Source organism: Candida parapsilosis, contig 006110, assembly GCF_000182765.1.
Source record: "Candida parapsilosis strain CDC317 annotated contig 006110".
NCBI classification, from domain to species: Eukaryota; Fungi; Ascomycota; class Pichiomycetes; order Serinales; family Debaryomycetaceae; genus Lodderomyces; species Lodderomyces parapsilosis.
This window is the reverse complement of record NW_023503284.1, coordinates 141,408-161,469: the sequence shown is the minus strand read 5'-3', so window position 1 is coordinate 161,469 and position 20,062 is coordinate 141,408. Positions and strand designations below refer to the sequence as shown.

At 38.9% G+C, this 20,062-nt stretch overlaps 6 protein-coding genes across 6 annotated transcripts; 2 read left to right on the top strand and 4 right to left on the bottom strand. All coding sequences in view use genetic code 12, as the record gives it.

Annotated features, from left to right (window-relative positions):
- Nucleotides 1-8: 8 nt before the first annotated feature.
- On the bottom strand, nt 9-1,274 carry WRS1 (tryptophan--tRNA ligase; the record flags this gene model as incomplete). Its single annotated transcript, XM_036811831.1, has 1 exon — nt 9-1,274. One exon carries the CDS (start codon nt 1,272-1,274, stop codon nt 9-11), a length of 1,266 nt encoding a protein of 421 aa, XP_036668229.1.
- Nucleotides 1,275-1,681: 407 nt separating this feature from the next.
- Nucleotides 1,682-2,402, bottom strand: RPL27A (60S ribosomal protein eL27; the record flags this gene model as incomplete). Its single annotated transcript, XM_036811830.1, has 2 exons — nt 1,682-2,061; nt 2,372-2,402. 2 exons carry the CDS (start codon nt 2,400-2,402, stop codon nt 1,682-1,684), a joined length of 411 nt encoding a protein of 136 aa, XP_036668228.1.
- A 521-nt stretch (nt 2,403-2,923) lies between these two features.
- Nucleotides 2,924-6,118, bottom strand: CPAR2_700710 (PDPK1 family serine/threonine-protein kinase; the record flags this gene model as incomplete). The annotated part of the gene is made up of 1 exon (XM_036811829.1): nt 2,924-6,118. One exon carries the CDS (start codon nt 6,116-6,118, stop codon nt 2,924-2,926), a length of 3,195 nt encoding a protein of 1,064 aa, XP_036668227.1.
- A 570-nt stretch (nt 6,119-6,688) lies between these two features.
- CPAR2_700700 (uncharacterized protein) lies at nt 6,689-9,451 on the top strand (the record flags this gene model as incomplete). The annotated part of the gene is made up of 1 exon (XM_036811828.1): nt 6,689-9,451. The coding sequence occupies one exon, from the start codon at nt 6,689-6,691 to the stop codon at nt 9,449-9,451; it is 2,763 nt and encodes a 920-aa protein (XP_036668226.1).
- Nucleotides 9,452-9,678: 227 nt separating this feature from the next.
- Nucleotides 9,679-10,479, top strand: CPAR2_700690 (putative 3'-5' exonuclease; the record flags this gene model as incomplete). The annotated part of the gene is made up of 1 exon (XM_036811827.1): nt 9,679-10,479. One exon carries the CDS (start codon nt 9,679-9,681, stop codon nt 10,477-10,479), a length of 801 nt encoding a protein of 266 aa, XP_036668225.1.
- A 194-nt stretch (nt 10,480-10,673) lies between these two features.
- Nucleotides 10,674-18,557, bottom strand: IRA2 (Ras GTPase activating protein; the record flags this gene model as incomplete). Its single annotated transcript, XM_036811826.1, has 1 exon — nt 10,674-18,557. The coding sequence occupies one exon, from the start codon at nt 18,555-18,557 to the stop codon at nt 10,674-10,676; it is 7,884 nt and encodes a 2,627-aa protein (XP_036668224.1).
- Nucleotides 18,558-20,062: the final 1,505 nt, after the last annotated feature.

Here is a 20,062-nt window from a genome sequence, read left to right as displayed (position 1 = left end):
ACCCTGCTCTAATTCTTTTGTCTAGACTTGGGTGCAACTTTTCTTTCTTGTTGACCATAAACTAACTTGTGAGGTTTCATAAACTTATCAACGATCTCATCATCAACTTTGCTTCTCCTCTCTTGGTATGCTCCTACAAATTCTTGCAACACCGCAATACATTCCTTCTTCATCTCACCCGATAGTATCTCACCTTTTCTATAACCTTCAGCCAATTTCTCCAATTTTTCATCATCATAACTAAAGAATGACAAGTATTGGTATGCAACATCAACATCAACATTACCTCCGTACTTTCTATGATCCTCCATCAATGCTTGACCACCAGAAAATGCGAACTTGTTAATCTTCTTTTGTATTTGTTTTGGTGTATCATCCATGAAAATGGAAGTGGTTGTATCTGAAGCAGACATCTTGGTCGAGGCTCCTTGTAATGCCGGAAAGAATTTGGCATGAATCAATGCTGGCTTTGAAAATTTTAACTTATCAGCGACATCTCTGCATACTCTGAAATAAGGATCTTGGTCAATAGCACAAGGAATCAAACATGGTGTTTTTGGTGGTAAGCCTAACACATCAGGGAAAGATGACGGAAATGCTGTTGCAATTTGAATACTGGCAAAATGAATCTTTCCGATACAATCAGTATCGGTAAAGCCAAAAACAGCTTTTGCAGTTGATGTCGTGATTTGACGTGAAGTTCTTACAACGTTTTCGTAAAATGCTCCACCCATGTATTGCAAATCAGAAAAGATGAATGTATTTTCTGGATTGAATCCAACGGCAATGATGTCCTTGGCATTTTCAACAGCAAAATTCTTGACATCATCAATAGTCAATTTTGGTTTGAATAGAAACTTTTCATCATCAGTCAACTCAATCACCAATGGGACATCAAAAACATCCTGTAACCATTTGGTGAAAATAAATGGAATCATGTGTCCCAAATGCATGGAATCGGACGAAGGTCCTCTTCCAGTATACAAAAAGAATGGTTCCCCATGCTCATACAAGTCCAAGATCCTGTGTAGGTCCCTTTCAGAAAAGAAAACACCACGTTTTAGGAATGGGTGTGGTTCTTGCCCCGTCACCTCCTTAAAGCGAGCTAAAGTCTCTTGGGTAATCGCTTTGGTGCCAAATTGTTTGATCAATTTGTCGTAATCTATACCTTGTGATTTACCATCAACAACTGCACCCTCGACCTCCCATGGAGTGATTTTTTGTTCGCTTTCGTCTTGGAGTTTCAAATTAGCTACTTTTTCTTCTACTGACATGATTGTAGTGGAGGTGTAAATTGTGGTTCGCTGGGTGTGATCTATGACTCTAAGTTGCAGGAAATTTTCACCATCGGAGAATTCATCCTTCGCTACCACTTTAAAATCGTACGGCTCCGGGTATGGCCAGACCAATATCTGTTATGAAAGTGCAATAAGCACGTCTTATAGCGGCGCAGAAATAGAACGTATCTAAGAAAGATTTACTAATATCTTGTAGAGACGGTAAATAAAATGCTGGAGCCACAAGATTCCACCCACTCAAACTGTGATATTTCTTGACCAAAGATGATATAAAACCCCATTAAATTAAACGTAATTTTAATTGATACTATACAAAACTGACTTCATGCAAATCATCCAAAAACTAACTTCCTCCCCAAATCGTTATTCTCTCTCTATAACCCTTAGAAATGTAATTTTTGGAAAAACCATTTGTTCTTACCAGCTTGGTGTTTTTCTTCAAAAGCCTTCTTTACTACCTTTTTGGCTTCTTCTCTTTGTGATGGTTCTTCTAAAGCTTCTGATGATACAGCTGATTTGAAAGATTCGACATCCAAAGAGTATCTGGTTGGCATCAAGTGGTTGTAGTTGACCAATTTGACAAATGGCTTAACCTTGGTTCTCTTGGCAGTCTTTTTGGCATCCATCTTCTTGGTGACCTTCAATGGGGCTCTTTCGACACCAGCAACAATGGCATGTGGGAATGGGTGAGATTTGGTACCTTCGTCATGTGGTTTTACAATGACAACCTTCTTACCGGCATAACGTCCACGGACAACAATAGCTATAAATGAATTGTTAGTATAATGCTGAAAAATAAATGTGGGAGAATGATGGAGTGAAAAATCGGTTCATGGGGTGGTTCTCATCGGAGATTCAGTAGTCCTAAAACCAAAACCATCATGACTTCTGGAGACGTTATCCTATCGGTGGATAATCACGTTGAATGAATTCGTTGCTGCATTGGGGACTTCCTGGTAGTATATAAACTGTTTGATAAATTTTCTTAAACTTGTGTCCTGAACGAATATCAACCTCACTATCTCGTGCTCCGCCCATCTCTTACTCGATACACATGATTGATTCAAACATACCAACTCTACCTGATTTAATGAATTTAGCCATTTTTGATGTATGTAGTCTTTGGTCAATGAAGTGTAACTGTATCCAATAAGTCTCAATTTCAAAGGAGGTTAGCTGAAATTTTTTTTTTGTCTTGGAGAGAAAGAGTTATTTTGGTACTTTGTGTTCTTTTTAAAATTAAGAGCACTACAAACTATTGCGGCATGGATCTAGATGAGTTAACATGGGTTTATAGCCCTAAAAAGTATCCCACAAAATTTAAGTTATCATCTCGTGACACTTATGAAAAGTTCCACCATCATCTTACATGCTCATCTCCCCCAAATCCATTTGCTCTGTTAAACCAGGACGGTGCCATTTGTTTTGTCAACTAGAGTGGAATGCTGATTTACATTCTTAGTGAATCGAATAAATGAGTCTCTAGAGTATAAGAACGGAAGCCACACCAAGATACCAGCTGGCAAATTGACAATAATGTTTTCAGAACAAAGATCAATTAACGATTGCTACAAACTACTTTTCTCTTGTCTCCATATCTAATATCAAGCTCTATTAATTACGACTTACTTTCTAATGCTTCGGGCTAAGAATTTCGAATTCAGACTTGTGATGACAGGCAGAGTTGGATTACTGGATGTCTGTCCATGCCCCTTGGATACAGCTCTGGTGTTTATCAAGTCAACTTTTCTACCGTCTTCTTTTGTAAAACTGGATCGTCTGTTGGTCGACAACGGAATATGAGCATTATGCGCCACTGCCAATTTGGCTGCTCGTAAAAACCCACTGTCGGAGCTGCTGTCTTTTGGTAACCCAGTTGTATTCATTTCATTTGGGGGACTGACTGGAGGCGGTTTCCTTCTTGGTGTCGAGCGCTGCATCCTGGTTTTCAATAAGTGGGAGGATTTGGGAGTTTCCCGGATGGTAGACCTCGCAGTATCTGGTGGCGAGTGTTTGGCGGCTTTACTTGATGAAGATGGTGGTGTAGGATTTCTTGTTGCAGCAGTGTTAGTGAGGCTTGGTGATTGATTACGTTCCTTGGCTGGAGTTAAAACAAGGCTCTCAGAACTGGATTTGGATACGCTGCCCTTTGCATCCCCTTTTAAAGTTGGCGCTGCATTCAGCTCGAGCTTTTCTCTCTCCAACTGATTATTGCGGCTCCTACTTAAAGAATCTGTCCATTGATTCACTTCAAACTTTTCCACTTCAAACACATAAGTCAGCTCAACTGAAGTGATTGTGAATACTCCAACTGAAGGTAGCATTTTGGAAAACCTATTTTGTGCCGATACTAATTCTTGAAACCTGATAAATGGAAACTTCAATTGTATCGAGAGAATCACTTCGTATTCAGACTCCAAGTTCTTTCTTGCAAATACAAGTGCTCTCCCATGAGTTGTCACAATCATGGTGCCAACTTGAGGTTTCTCAAGGGTGAAAATGTTGACAGCTTCGTCATCACTTTCGTCATTCTTTTCACTTTGGGACAATCCCAATTTCTTGAAAATAGAACGTTTGGAAATCTTGTTTGAAGTTGTGGATTGTGATCTCTCAAGATCGCTACTTTTCTTGCTACTCTTTTTGCTATTACTCCTTTGCAAAAATGACTCCTCATATGGCTCCTTTATGGCAACCTTCTCATCGACATTATCAAAGTTCTGCTTTGTGGGGACCCCATTTACCATCTGAGAAAGTAAACTGGTATTGGAACGATTGCGCTGTGAATTTCCTGCATCCAATGGTGAATCATGTAAAGAGCCCTTGTTCTTTCTCTCAAACACCTCAGTAGATTCTTTGTGAACAAAGACTGATCCAACTCGAAGGACTCTTTCGTCTGGGTGAGTCAAATATGCTCCCCAAGCATCCTCTAAAGTACCCGACGGCCTAACCTCCATGATGTTTGGTTTCGACTTGACTGCGGGCTTTGCCTTTTCACGACTGCTTTTGTATGAATGAAGTGACGGACGCGTATTAATTTGTGGTCTCAAAATATTCGTTCCTGGTATATAATCTGGTTGCGCACCACGAGAGCTCCTCCTGCTGTCATTTGAGTTCTCCTTTGAAGTCGGATTACTCTCTCCAATGCTACTATCTGAAGCAGTCAATGGTTTGTGCAAAGCATATGCTGCTGCATTCGCCGGATTTACATTACCAGTAACTTCAGTCTTGCTAGTTTTTCTTGCCGTCCCAGTGGGCCCGGAAGCACCACCATTGCGTGGTTTCGTTGCGGCAGAATTTTCGTCTCCACTAGACTTCGGCTGTTTGCTCAGCTTCTTTTTAGGAATGACTGTGGAAGTGCTATGCTTGATGATGTCTGGAACCTTCATCATCGATTTTGCCGTCATTTTGTATGGCCCAAGTTCCGGCGGTTCTGTTTGCCAAATTTGATTAAAATCATTAAAGTCGATATCTTTGAAAAAAAAATGGTTTTGAATCTCTGAGATGGTCGCTCTCCTCGACGGCTGTAATACAAGAATCTTTTTGATTAGATCTCGAATTATTGTGGGGAATCCAGCGCTAAAGGCATACTGAAGCTTGGTAATTTTTTGAAATGTCAAATACTCATTCGTTGCCTTAAATGGAGGCTTGCCAGCAATCATCTGGTATATGATACAGCCAAAAGCCCATATATCACCTGGCTTTCCACAAAATTTGCTTTCCAATAACTCAGGGGACACGTACTCAGCAGTTCCTACAAATGACTTGGCCCTCACATCCAAAGGATAATCTTCACTTTCATCGTTCTTTTTCTCCAATAATCTGGCTGTTCCAAAATCTGTGATTTGAATCCGCATCTTGTCATCCAACAAAATGTTTTCGGGTTTGATATCTCTATGAATGACACCATTATCGTGCATGTACTTGATAGCATCCAATATCTGCGCACCAAAATGCCTGGTGCAATCTTCATTCAAAGTCCCATATTTTTTGATTAGTGTCAAGAGCTCACCATTTGATGCATAATCTAACACAAAATATAGCGAATCTTTGTCTTGAAATGTGAAATAAAGGGAAATGATCCCCATTCTATTACTCAATCTATTCAATGCGTGTTTTTCAATGTTGACATACTTGACTTTTTTCTCCTTGATTATATGTCTTTTATCCAACACTTTGACTGCATAATTCTTGTTACTGATTTTATCTGTGGCTAGTATAACAGTGGAATAGGAACCTTCTCCCAACTCTTTACCAAATTTGAAGTCGGTAACACTTCTTCTAATTGTTGATACTTCGCCATTTGGTTTTTTGACAGTCTTGACGGCAGCGCCTTCTTCCCTCCAATTATGTTCTTCTGATTTATACTCTGACGACTTTGGTATTCCATCATCTAACGTGTTTGCGTCGTCATCATTGTGACCAACTGGCGAGTCCACAAGGCTTTTGAACTGGGAGTTTCCGCTCGCTGTATCCAAAAGAACATTCAATGAAGAATTTGTAACTGCTCGAGGGTAGTGTGGCCTAAAGTCAAACGAACCAAGCGAGGACGGGGTTCCAGGTACACTTTTTGCAACGTTTCCTTCGGAACTGGATGGCTCCATAGAAGATAACCGTGATGAAATGTGCACCGTAGGTAGTTGATTGTCTGAAGAGTCGCCATATTTGAAAACATATCGATCTTTTTGAGAATCTAAAGTCTCGACACTCGCATTCTTGGTTGTACTATATGTTTTGTAGATATCGTCAATGTCGTTATTCAATTGTTGAAAAGAATCATCATTATGCTTGTCGGTTGAGTTGTTGATATTGTTGCCGGACATTATGTAAGTATATAACAGGTATTCACTTTATTGTATGTTTTGGCATCGCAGTACCAAAAAGGAGGTCGAAAGGTATCTAAAATAATACTATTGTGTACCCCGAGATTGTCTCCGATGTGAAATAGAAGCAGAATCCGTGCTCTAAACCTCAAAACCGATATGTACGATAAAGGGTCCAATGACAAGTTTTGGCGCTAACTCTAACTGTGTTGGAAGTGAAAGGAGATAATACCTATCGTGTCTAGCGGTAAAAGGTTGAAGACTGATATTCCCAGTAGCAAGGCTTGCGACAATAGTAGCGAAGTGTTAGTTTGTTATTTATGACGTTTTGCCGAGTTCTCTTGATGGTTTTTTTTTGTTGGTTTCTTTGTTTTGCTTTTTGTTTGCTGCATACGTAATAATATCCGAAACTCCATAAAAACTTGGGAACCATCATTTCCTATTAAAACACCACCCACTCCATACCACCGATATTTTCCAGAGTAGCTTGCATTACATGTTGAGACTTCCGCAGATATTCAAGAGTATAAAACTATAATTGTTCTTCAATATACTGATATCATTTGACCAATGGCGTTCCCCTTGGACCAAGCTCAATTGTTGAACCATTTGAGAACATCGTATCTATCTATGGGCGATGAATCGGAATACTTTAGAAGAATCGTTGCCCCCAACTACCCTGATAATGGCCCATATTTCAAGGGGAGCGTTCCATATGCTCCATTGCAAAACTCACCACCAATTACGTTCGAAATCGGGAGCCAAGTGAAGAGGAGAATCGAGAATAGCCCACACCAGCAACGGAAAAATTCAGGCGATGCGGAAGAGTATTCAAGAAGGCGAAAGGGCAAAACAAAACGGCAACTGCTGGGGTCAACTAAACACCAGATACAGCAATTGAATGCAGCTTACTCTGGGAGCTTGAATAATGGGTCAATCAAGGATAATATCCCCCCTTCGGACACAACTGATAGAGTACACGGTGATGACGATAGCGACAAAGACCCCATTGAGTTGGAAGAAGTCCAGGAAAAGATTCTGGGCCAAAATCATTTTGGTGCATTGCACTCAAGACAAAGCAAAAAGAAATCAAAGTCTAAACTGAAAATCCCCATTGTCAAGTTTTTCAAGTCGGGGAAAAATGAACTGACGGATTCAGATAGCAGTGACGATGAGAGACGAGCGTCTATCGTCACCTATGGATCCTCACAACTTTCCACTTCAAAAGAAGATACCACGGATAAAGAGGAGCTGTCTACCGCTGGATACTCCAAGAGCTCACTTAGCATTGACCAAGTCGAGCCACGTAGCAGCTCAATTCAGTACAACCTGTCGTCCGATCAAGTCCAAGACAGTGGGAGCTCCCTTGGATTCAATGACAAGTTTTTGGAGGTCACAACAGATGACGAAGATGACGCTGAAGACGACCATGGTTTCGAGACCGATGGTGAGATATCCGACGACTCCGAGTTCACTGATTTAGATAATGATACAATTTTGGAATCATATTCGCGATCGGACTCCATTAGTAATGCGCTAGACAAACTGATCCAGAATAAGGAGTACATGGGTCCACAGTTTAGTATGGTTAGGAAAAAAAGAGCCAACACGTTCGGCGACCACACTGCTCCAAAGAACGTTGCCAACTATCTAAACAGTCAACCAGTGGGACTCAATTTGATGCAAGTACGATCGTTTGGAAATTTGGTTGAGCTCGAAAAACCTTCGCTTTCATTTCCCAAGGTAGAGCCAAAGATTTCAGATACTATTCATGCGTCGAACTTGAGCTCAATGATTCTTTCAAGATTCAAGTCCACCACCGTGAACCCCTTAAATTATTATCTATTTGTTGATGGCACGGTTAGTGCAAATTCTTCAAGAGCTACACAATTGAATGTATTTCTACCTCCCAAAACAAAGCCAACGTTGAAAAATTTGAGTATAGATCGCAGCGTATCAATAGCAGACTGCATAGGATTCATATTGTTGAATTTGTTGAAACTTTCTGAAGTAAGTGAGTTGAATGATCCTTCATTTTTAAACCCGAACTTTTGGAGGCTAGAGCTAGTTGATGAAGACGGTGAAAACTACGGCTCTTTTGGGGTTTTGGATAGAAACAGAACCTTTGCCTCCTACAACAATCCAAAAGATTTGGCGTTATGTCGTGTAAAGGATGTCGTCGAAATTGACAGAAATGAGACCTTGTCGCCTCTTCCAATAGAATTTAAACAAAACCTAACCGCATTTGAACGAAAGAAGAAAAGCATTGATCAAGGAGACGATGAAGTTCCTAAAGTTGAACTCTTGGTTAGTGTTTTTGAGTACGATAATAGTGGGATTCCAATCAAGGTTTCATTCAAGGCTCCTCGAAATTATACAATGGGGCAAGTATTGAAAGATTTTTGTGTCCAAAGAGGGCTTATCACCACTGAATACCGCTTCAAGGTCGTAGAAGCTGATGGAAGAAAGAGTAGGTTTGTAAAGGATGTTGAACTTTGTGGAAATTTACATCTGACTATCTTGGAGTTGGTTCCTTCTGATACAAAGTTTAATTTGATACTTGACAGAGAGGAAAAAAACAGCCAATTGAAACCAACAACCAGTCCGGATATATTTCCTGCAAATTTAACTGCACCAAACATCACCCCATACAATGACGAGTTGGCTGCCAAGGTGCAGGACATCAAGTTGGAAAGTTCAGCAACACCAGCACAAAATAAGCCAGAGCAGGTTAAATCAAAACAACCGCCCAAGTCGACAACGAAATCAAATAAGGAGCCTATAGCATCGAACAAGTATTTGGATGATATAATACAGGGCAATAACCCACAGCTCCCGACAAACATCAATTCAATTTATTTCAAGTGGAAAGTTTTGAAAAACAATAGCAAGATGAAGAAGATGAAACTCAAGACTTTTACTGAAAAGAGCTTTATAATCGATGGAGACTATATTCATATAACGCCTCCAGATGATTTAATGTTGAAGAATATGGGGGAGTCTATGTCCCAAAATCAACTAACCAATTTTAACCAACATCATACATACCACAACTTGAACCAGCAGCTCAACCGGGTCGCCAATAAGCAGCTGATGAAAACATATTCCTTCCACATCACCCAAATAATGAAAGTGAAACAGTATTCCAAACACCCAACCCATTTTCGAATTATTGTGCAACGGCAACAAGCTGATGGCGAAAATGGGTCCAACTCGAAAGACCCAATGAAGAAGTTTTACTTGGTGTCGGTGTCCGAGTCGGAATGTTCAGAAATTATTAGCAAATTAAGATGGGTGTTGCAAGCTTACAAGCTTTCGAGTGGGGTTATATAGTGCTATTACAGTTAAGTAAATCAATAGTGATATAATTTCTGTTTAAACAGTCCAGAAAAACTAGCAAGGGTCTTCGCCTCCGCGTTAAGTAACTTTTGAACCTCGCTATTTATTTTTTTTTTTTTAAGTTCTTGCATAGGCGCCGTGTGTTGTCTCTATGATTTAATTTTTCAGGGGAAAGCACAATACCAGTCGGACTAACAGATTCAAGCCCAACCAAAGGAGTTATGACGGGCTTGTCTCTGAACTGGAAACAACTCAGTTCACGGATTCAAAAGCCAGAAACAAAGAAACCAAAGAAATCAAAACTACATCAGAATCATGTACGAAATTCAACTGAAAAGGACAAACATCTTCTTCGTTTAAAACAGAATCGAGTCAACTGTGATGGGTCAGTTAATGCCGGTCCTTTAGAATACGTTCTTTGGACAACACTAGGAAATAACCAGATCAATCCGAAAAACTTCCCAACTACTGATAATAACATTACTAAATCGAAAAAGGATAAAAGAAAGGATCTTGGAAAGATTGTCGCCATAGATTGTGAGTTTGTTGGAGTGGGGCCCCAAGATGTATCGGCACTTGCTAGAGTTACAATTGTAAATTTCTACGGTCATGTCGTTATGGATGAATACGTGAGACCAAAAGGGAAAGTGACAGATTGGAGGACTAATGTTTCAGGAATTGCACCATGGCACATGAAATTCGCGATGGATTTTGACGAGGCACAATCCAAGGTTGAATCGATACTCAAGGACAAAATCTTGGTGGGGCATGCCTTGGAGAATGATCTTGACAAGTTGGAGTTGTCGCACCCAACATCAATGATTAGAGATACTAGTTCATTTCCTCCCTTTAGAACAATTTCATCTGGTAGAACTCCAAGATTGAAAAACTTGGCCAAGCATTTTTTGAATCTAGACATTCAAACTGGAGAGCATAATCCAATTGAGGATGCTAGAGCTACAATGTTGCTATACCGTTTACAAAAGAATGATTTTGAGAGCCATTTTAAACTGATCAAATAGAGATTATTAGGTATACATGACCTTTCATTATAAAATGTACATCATTGATTCTCATTAATCGTATACAACAGACTTTCGAAAAAACGTAATCCATTCTTCTATAAAACTCGGTCATGTTTCATACCGAGCAAAATGAATTCAAATTTTTTTTTTTTTTAGTCCGCTTATGCCTCGAAGAATACCTGTTTGTCTCATCAATCCTCCAACTTTAATCCCTCGATGTAGGAACATGCAGATCTGTAAAACATAAACTGAACAGCTTTGATATCATTGTCGAAATCAGCATTAAATTCTCCATCTTCGTCAAGTATAGTTTCCACTGGTTGCAAGTCATCCATTTTCTTCAAATAAGTAATCTTTCTTGCTTTAAGCATCTCGTCAATGGAGTTGATATATCTTTCTGGCTCATATCCTTTTATTTCAGAAACCTTGAATATGATTTTAGATATGCTCTCCACTGTCTCCATTGAATTTGTGGTTGCTAAATCCAGCGTCAAAGCCCGCTCAATCATGTGGAAAATAAGTAATGCTGCTTCAGGTTTAGTATTCAATAATTCATGATAGATGGAAATAAATTTCACTCTGAATCCAATATCAGTGATTTTCTCATCAGCAAAGAATCTTCCCAATTGCACCATGGCAAATTTAGATACTTCATCATTTGATCCTAAAAACTCAATCAAAAAACTGGGAATTCGTTGCCCATTGTTCAACTCAAATGATTCATAAACAATTCCCAACTCATTCAAATACGCCTCCAAATCATTTGTATCAGAAAACAAATACACCATCACAAGAAATGAATAAGCATTATTGGCAATATTGGTTCCATTTATTGGAATCACATCCCTGCGTTCATAACGTTTCTTGAAATACGATTTGATACAAGTCAAGGATAAACTCCTATACTGTGACACTTTAAGACCTTGGGTAAGAATAAAGAAAAAGTAGGTTCGAATGTTTTCCTTGGTAATGCAAATTTCATGCCTTTCTTCAAATTCCGACAAGAATGGCTCCAAGTATCGTCTTTGCTCATATGCCTTCTCGATATGATCGTCAAGACTCATTATCTTCACAATGGATGCAACAACATTTTCAAGCGCCGACTGGTAAAGAAGGGATTGATTCAACAAAGCAAAACACAACTGTGACCAAATCAAAATTGGTGGCAACATTGAATCGACTGGTAAACCTTCAACAATGCGAGCAGTGGCTACAGAAATGCAAATGACGGTATCAATTCTTCTCAATTCCCCATGGGCTACTAGTTTGATTGACCGACATGCAACCGAGTCGGTAATACCTCGCTTGGCAAGTATACCGACAACTAGTATTGCTTTGTCTTGAAATAGTGAAAAATTATTGAATGCCACATTAATTGCATTTGAAGACCATCTAGCTTTCCAATTTGTTTTGTCATCTGAAGTGCTAACAACCTCGATAAACTCATTCAAATAATCACACAAGACTTCAAAATTCATAATTCTATTGAATGCTTGGCCTATATCTGCAAGAGATTTCGACTCTCGCGTCATACCAAATAGCATTTTCGCTCTAGGGGTTGTGAAATACTCAATGGTGTTATTGATGACATCTTGTTGGTAACTTGTCAAGTTCGGCTTGTGCAAAAATGATTGCACGGTGCTGATTATCAAGTTTCTCAAATCAGACCCAACCTCCAAGTACCCATTATCTAGAAACAAAGTGACAAGAAAAATGACATCTGCCAAGTACAATCGTGCAAGCGTGTAGGAGCTGAAAAACAAAGCTGAACAAATCTTCACCAATACTGTTATTTCAAAAAGCTTTGATTGTGAAGCAATAGCAGAGTCAGTGGTGAGGGTGTACCTTATAGCCGTCAACAATCTTGATATAACTTCACCACACACTTCAACCGAGGGAGTAATAACCGCGATAATGAATGACCATTCGGGACCTTCATTTTTGCTATCAATTGCAAATGCCACAACTTCATCAACCAAAGATGAAACCAAGCGTGTCTCACGGAAAAGAATCTTCCAGATATAGTCATTGGTGAACGGAACACGATCTTTATTGATCATTGTAATACGACAAAATTGTCGTACTAAATCAGCCACGCGATCAGGTCCTCTAAATCCACTTTGCGAATAAACATAGTCGTAGATGTTGTTGATCCATGGCGAAATGTACAAGATTGACGTTAATCGAGCTTCCGAATCCATTTTTTCAAAATTGTCAAGATAGGCCTTGAAAAATCTATAAGTCATTTCAGGGAAAGCATGAGATAAATGCCTTGATACCGATACAACTAAATCAGTTGCATCGGTGGGGAATAGCAATGCCTTGGCATGGGATTCCGTGATTCCAAAATCGATTCCAAAATATGACGACAAGGACCCAAATAAACCGGCAGCCGATGATTGAACTTCTTCATCAGTGCTAAGCAATCCCTGAAACACTATATTGTACAATCTTCCAAACCAATGCATCACGTGCACTTCAGCGTGTGATTCCTTTTCAGCATCCAACAATGACGTATCTCTTGGTAATCTTGATGTTGTGAAATATAAAAATCGCAAAATTTCAAGTCTATCGGGTGACTTGAAGGTTACCGGCTCGTTATGCCTAAAATATATTGTAAATTCATCTTCAACTCCCGTAAAGTCAGACACCTCACATCTAACCAAATCAGTCAATCGATGCACCTCCAACGGTGTGAATGCGTTCACGGCTGAATAAGGGCTCTTGAATTGAACGCTTTCTTTGAAACAAATGGTGAGAAATTTCCTACCTATTCGAAGGCTAACTGGTTCGAATCTTTGATTTGTTGGCTCGTACAATTGCACAATTTTGTAAGTCACTTTAGCGTCGCGACTAATTGAGACCGTCTCTGGATCCAAACAAAGATTGCTAACGATATTATCCGGGTCGATCGACGAATGAATAAAGATTTTAGTTCCATATTCTGACCCCTTTTTCCTTATACTTTGCATCGATCTGATCAAACTAGAATACTCAGTTCGCGGAACATTGAAATAGTAAACACGCGAGCAACTAGAAAAGAATTGCTTTGGTGTAAACGATGAAACCAATCGGGTATATTCAGCTGGTGCGTCAATTTTGAAGAAATAAAACTCGGAAAAGTCATAAATGAGATAAAACTTGTTTTCCCAAAGTTGTGAAGCCGTCTCAAGTAGTTTAAAAACCAAGTAATTGATATCATCAGGGCGATACTTCATTCTCCGGAGATTAACAACAATAACCGGGGTCCCATCTCTAAAGATTGAAGACTGGATGAGGTTCACAGCATCAGGTGGTGTGTCGGCATACTTTAATGACAGTTTTGTCATAAAATCATTAAATTTAAGTTCTTCACCATCTCCATTGCTTGCATCAAAAATCTTGAAATTGGACGCCAATTGCAATCGAACACTAGCTTTTGGTTGGCCCAACTTCATAAACACAACGTCAAACGACTTGAATTTCTTGACTCGTTCATGTAACGTGCGTACACTAAATGCCGATTTCCCAAGAAGGAAATTCATTCTAATGGGCGCAAAGTAAGTGTAGATAAACTTGTGCAAATATCTCAATTCAGCAAGTGGTTTTTCACATGAACCTTTTTGAAAAGGGTACTCGGTGAGGTCAACCGTGGAAATGGCTTTTAAAAAAGTCTTGATTCGCGTATTGAAACCATTCAATACTTCACCGTCGTCGACTAAACCTGGCCATTTGATCGTGCTTAGTGTTCCATTGGCCATATTCTGCAATATTTTAACCAATTGCATCAAGGATCGTTTTGTTTTGGAACTTTCAACGGGGATCTTGAAGTATTGTTGCGGACTGACAATTGCTGGACATATGAATCTTAGAAATATAAATGAACCTACTGCAATCAAAGCAGAGTCTTCAAACTTGCTCGATACTGATTGATAGATTCGTGAGCAGACAAATTTGAATGAGTTTGGAAGCAAATCAAACGAATTGACAATCAGATCAACAATTCTTCCTAAATAGGTAATGAATAACGCAGTGCCTTCACTTGACTCTCGTTTCTCAACTTCAAAATAGATATCTTCATTGACAATCTCTTCAACAATGGCTAGTAATTCACTCTTTAAATACTCCAATCCATAATCTTGGGTAAAGTTGAAAAGTAATCTGGTCAAGGTGGAATTTCTTCGAAACAAGTCGGTTGATCGAGTCAAGTTTGCAATCTCATCCGTCAACAAGACAGTAAACAATTTATCCAAGTTGTTGGTGTAGGAAAATATACCAAACAATGATGATGCAAGTAAATTATGCTCAGAGCTGGATGCGCATTCAGCAATGGACCCAAAAATTTCCGTTTCATGAACCAATTCTTCAATCAATTCGTATGGGAACTCCTCCTCCACTTTCTTAACGGTTTTGGAAGTCAACATATTAGCAAAGACATTCAAGAATATGGCTCTAATCTTTTTATCCTCGTGATAACCCATGGGGAGCAAGTACTGAATTCCAATTTCCGAATCGTATTGTAGCAAGTTGGTGATTGAAGTCAAAACATGGTCGGTAACTTGTTGCAACTTGAGCTTGAATCGATCCGATGATGGAGTCTTGGTGTACTTTTGAATAATCTTGTAAAATACTGAAAAGTAATTTCCAAATGCAATATCCTTGTATTTTTTCACTTCATTATCCTTTACGCCATCTGGTATTTCAAGTAACAAATTCTCAAGTTGCAAGCTCAAGCTCTTTGAACACTGAACGGCAAGATCCATTCTTAGATAACTCAATTCCGAAACCTTGCTCTCTGAAAGGTTCTTGTTACTTGAATCTGTATCCAATATGACAATCTGTTCCAACCATTCCAACATTGACTTGCTGTAGAAATTACGAAGTTTGTAGGCACCATGTAGTCCCGTGTTTGATTTATCCAGTTCGAGCGCTTGCACCAATTTACAAAACCTCAACTTCAGCCTAAACTTGTCAGTGATATCAGCAACATTATTGATAAATGTTATGAAAAACTGGCAAATGTGGGGCAACAAGGAAGAAAGTAACAAAGCTCCATCGTTGCGAACATTAATCATTGCACTCATAATAATCATTGCCTCCTCCACAAATATTATGCTTTCTTCAGTAAGCAATTTTTCGTCGGCATAAGTATTTGCACGAGCCATTAGCTTTGTCGTAATGAGATGATATATATCGGAATGCGACTCATTTGACAAAGTATCCTTGATGATTACTCGCACAACCAAGTCCGGTGAATTCAAGAGGTCAATACACTTGTCGAAAAAATCGGAAATGTGAACACTGCTTCTTTGACGAATCTCCACCGCGGTAGTATCAGTGTCAGCAGACATAAAACACCCAGATGTTGACACCAAGAACCCAGTGAAGTGACGGAAAATCAAATTGTTTTCATTAATCTGGTCATTGCGCTTTAATATCTTGTTCCATCGGCCAAGAATAATTAGCCAAACGTGGTATAAGGATTTAGTTGGTTTAGCTTCACGAAGAATCTTGCGGTGTCGCTTTTGTAACGACACAAATCCGGTGAAGACCCCTTCATCGTTGCGAAGTCTTTGGAAAAGTTCAAGTTGATTATCATCAATGTCATCATGCTGGTACAACAGTTTGTTTTTGTTGATTTCATTGATATACCACCTGATACCTTCTTTTGTATAGTTGTAAAACTGTACGTCATGAGTACACAAGGACAAAAGCAACACTTTCTCCACGGAATTAATCACCCTTCCACACGTTTGATACAATTCACGCGATTTAGGATCTTGAATAATTGCATTTGTTCTCAAGACTTTACTAAAACTATCGCGTTTATGCAAAAAATTGATTAAAAACAAAAAACTCGACTTGAACTTGGGTTTCGATAATGCCAATCCCAAACAAGTTTCACAAATTGATTGAACAATGCAATTGCAAATATTGAAATTAGCAAATGCTGAAAGTGTTGTGTATTCAGTTTCAATCTTGTTTCCTCGTGTCACCATTTGCATGGACAATTTTCGTGCCGAGTCAAATAGTCGAGAATTTCCCTCCACTATCCAGTTTGCCTTGAAGGCCAATCTTATGGGAACGGTTACATCGTGACAAAACTCCACCACTTGTCGAAGTAACTCACCATAGGGCATTATTTGCAAATTTGCATCATCCATCAACTTCATGTCATTAAAGTAGAGCTCTGGTGCAGCAGCAAATATTGAAAAAATATCAGACACAATTTCTTCGGCGCCATTTACAATTCTGAAGCTGTAGGTGTTTGATGACGCTAGGGAGATTGCCGCTGGCGACTTGATTCTAGTTTCGTCCTTTGATGGTTGTGTCTTGTCAAAAAATAATGTTTCAGCATAATGATCAATACTTGATTTGTTTTGATGGAAAGCGTGGTCTCTTGCTTGATTTGCCCGCATTTCATTATCATCGATACTTGAAGCATCAGAGTAATACGAAGTTTCGGAGGGTGGCTCGTTGTTTCGGTCTCCATATCCACGTAGAATCTTTAGTGAGCCATACATGATTGATTTCAAGGTGCCCTTGAATTGCAACATAAAGGAGTAGAAAATATCCTTGGCGATTTCAATCTCAGCCAATCCCTTCATCACCTTGACGAATAATTTATTTATCCTCATATCTCCTTCTGATCGCTTGTAGCGTTCAATGATTATCTTGGTGTACTTTTCCGGGCGGAGAACAACTGCAGCAATGTAATAATTTACCAACAAGTAATCACGTTTGGTTGCCAATTCGTCATCGGTTACTAATTGATCCTTGTGTATTTCCTCGTATCTGACCAATTGGTGAAATACCTCGTCCAAATGCCGTAAACTAAACATCAAGACTGGATGTTTCTTAAAGTTACTCGTTTCAAACCTTGCTCCCAAGTGGAAAATATTTATCAATGCTTCAAGACTTTCCAAATTGTTGCAATTGGCAGCATCTTTCAAGATTGTCGTTAGGAATCTGAGTCTTTTATTAAATGCCAACTTCAATTTATTCAATGGTTTGAGTGAATTCATTTCAGCAAAATCACTCACACATAAACTAAGGAAACACGTCAATATGTATGGAGCACACGAGACTAGTGTATAATTGTCTTCAAACACTGACATTGCCGAATCAAATAGCTGCTTCAACGCAGTGGCATGACGTAGATTGTTTGGATCAACCAAGGCGTTATAATCACCCACTCTGGAAAGCGATTGATCTTTGATACTAGTTGCCAAAAAGAACAAATAAACTTGTCTCCAAGTATTTGACTTGATCACGGGAATTGTCTTTAACGACTCCTCGGCAAAAATCACTGCATTCATTTCTGAATAAAATGCATACTTCATTAGTGGACAATACTTTTGAATAGTAGGGAGTGGTATGGTTTGACTGGTATCTGAGTATGCATATAGCTTTGTCTGGATGTATTTGTAATAATCATCTGGATTAGCGGTAGATATGAATCGAAGAACAACTTCGATATAAGAGTCAATATCTGCAATTGCATTCAATACTTTTTCCAGCTCAGTCATTGGTTGATCTTCCCTAGCAATATCCTGCTCTTCTTTGGCAATAGCTATATTAGTCATTGATTTTTCATTCCTCACCATTGCAAGTACTCTTCTAACCACTCCCGTAGACATCAAATTAATGTAAAAGCTTAGGACATCAGAAATTATGGCTGAATTTAGAGGTTGTGGTTGTTCATAGTAGTAGAATCTCGAGTAGTTGCTCAATATATCATTGTCTTCCAAAAAAGTAGTTTCTCTGTCCCAATTTGCTTTCAATATCTCAGCCAAAGTCTTGCATACTAACAATGTTGATGACCGTGATTTTTCATCTCGATACTTGAGTCTGGCATTTTGTGCTTCTGTGTTGATTGTCAGTAGTAGTGATGTGAATGATGTTATAATCAATGATATCATGTGTCCATTTTTGCAATGTAAATCCAATAGTAAATTTCTTGTTGTTATAAACTGAGCATCAATCTCCACCTCTTGTACAGTATGGCCTGTTCTGAATGGAAGTAGTGACTCAATACGCTTGACCAATGAGTCGACAAATCTCCGATCATTTTCTTCTATGCCAACTGTGCTCATTGTGTGTCATTAGTGGAGAGGAGAATTTGAACAGTAGTCGTACCGGTTGTGGTTTTCTTTTTCTCCTCTTTTAATTATATGAGCAACTCGATTAAAAAGCTATTGAGGTACCCCCAACGTCAACGTCGATTTAGTAAATTTAGATAGGGAGAATTGTTAATTTACGCAATGTATTCGTAGTGTAACGTGGTGGTGTTCTGTGATACCTGTGGATGCTATATTGGGTATGGTTGTATTTCTATGCTCAATGGAGTTATATTGTCTCAAATTTAGGATTGACTGTTTTTTTTTTGTTGTTTTTTTTTTTTTATTTTTTTAATTTTGTTTTTCCTTTCTTTGTTAAAAGCGAAATTTAAAGTGAGTGAGTGAGTGTGTGTGTGTGAGTAGCAGTAGTAGCAGTAGCAGTAGTAGCAGTAGTAGCAGTGGCAGTATGAAATGGATAATTCTACGAAATTGTTTTTTTTTTCTTTCTTTTTTTTTGGGGGGGGGGGACGAGGAGGAGGACTTAGTCCAGAGAGAAAGAGAGAGAGAGAGAGAGAGAGAGAGATGGGTTCATATAGTACAACAGTAAGGATATATTGAAGTACAGTTTCGATAGAAGAAAGCTTTCTTTAGAATAAGCTACTATGGTGCTAAGTAACTACTGGGTGTGCAAGTGTGTTCAGCCAGTTGTTGGATGCTTTTTTTTTCCTCCTGCCTCGCCCTCGTTGTTAATTTTCATACAAAAGTCAGTCATTCAGCCGTAGAAGACAACAGCAGTCCGAAACTGGAAAAAAAGACGGAAAATTTCTTCTCTCTATGACATCATCATCACTATATAGTACAACAACACAAGTGTTTTCAAAACAAGAGCATTGGTAATGTATCTTTAGCTCTAAGTGGTACTGTAGGTAGGTCTTAGTGCACTGTATGGTACCAGTAAATCATTCCCTTTCAATCTAGTAGTGGATGGCTGGCATACACACACTAACACACACTAACACAATCTCTCTCTCTCTCTCTCTCCCCGAGGGCATTGTTGTTTGTTTTTCCACTTAATACTTTACTTGAGAGGAAAACACACAAAAGTACATCACAATAAAGAGGTTAAACCTCGCCAGAGCAGTCTCTGTAGCCGACAACTGTAGTCAAAAGAACTCACAATGTATCCTAAAGTGTGGACCTTATTATATTCGGAGCTTGTAAAGACGGAAAGAAAATTACATATCATTCCATCAATAGAAGTTTTTTGTTCAACTGGTCTTTTTGGTATATTTTAGCATGGGAATGTGGCAAAAATTTAAATGCCACATAGCTAAGAAGAGACTTCTCCACTAATCGGATATCAAAAATAACAACGTTCATAATCATTCAGTCTTTATTATACTAGGAATATACTAGGAATATACTAGGAAACTCCCCCTGATGCAAATATAAAGCTCTTTCCTCTCTCTCTCTGTCGGTCTCTATCCTATCTATACACAAGTTACTTTCTTTGCTATTTAAGCAACAGTGAAGAATTTGCT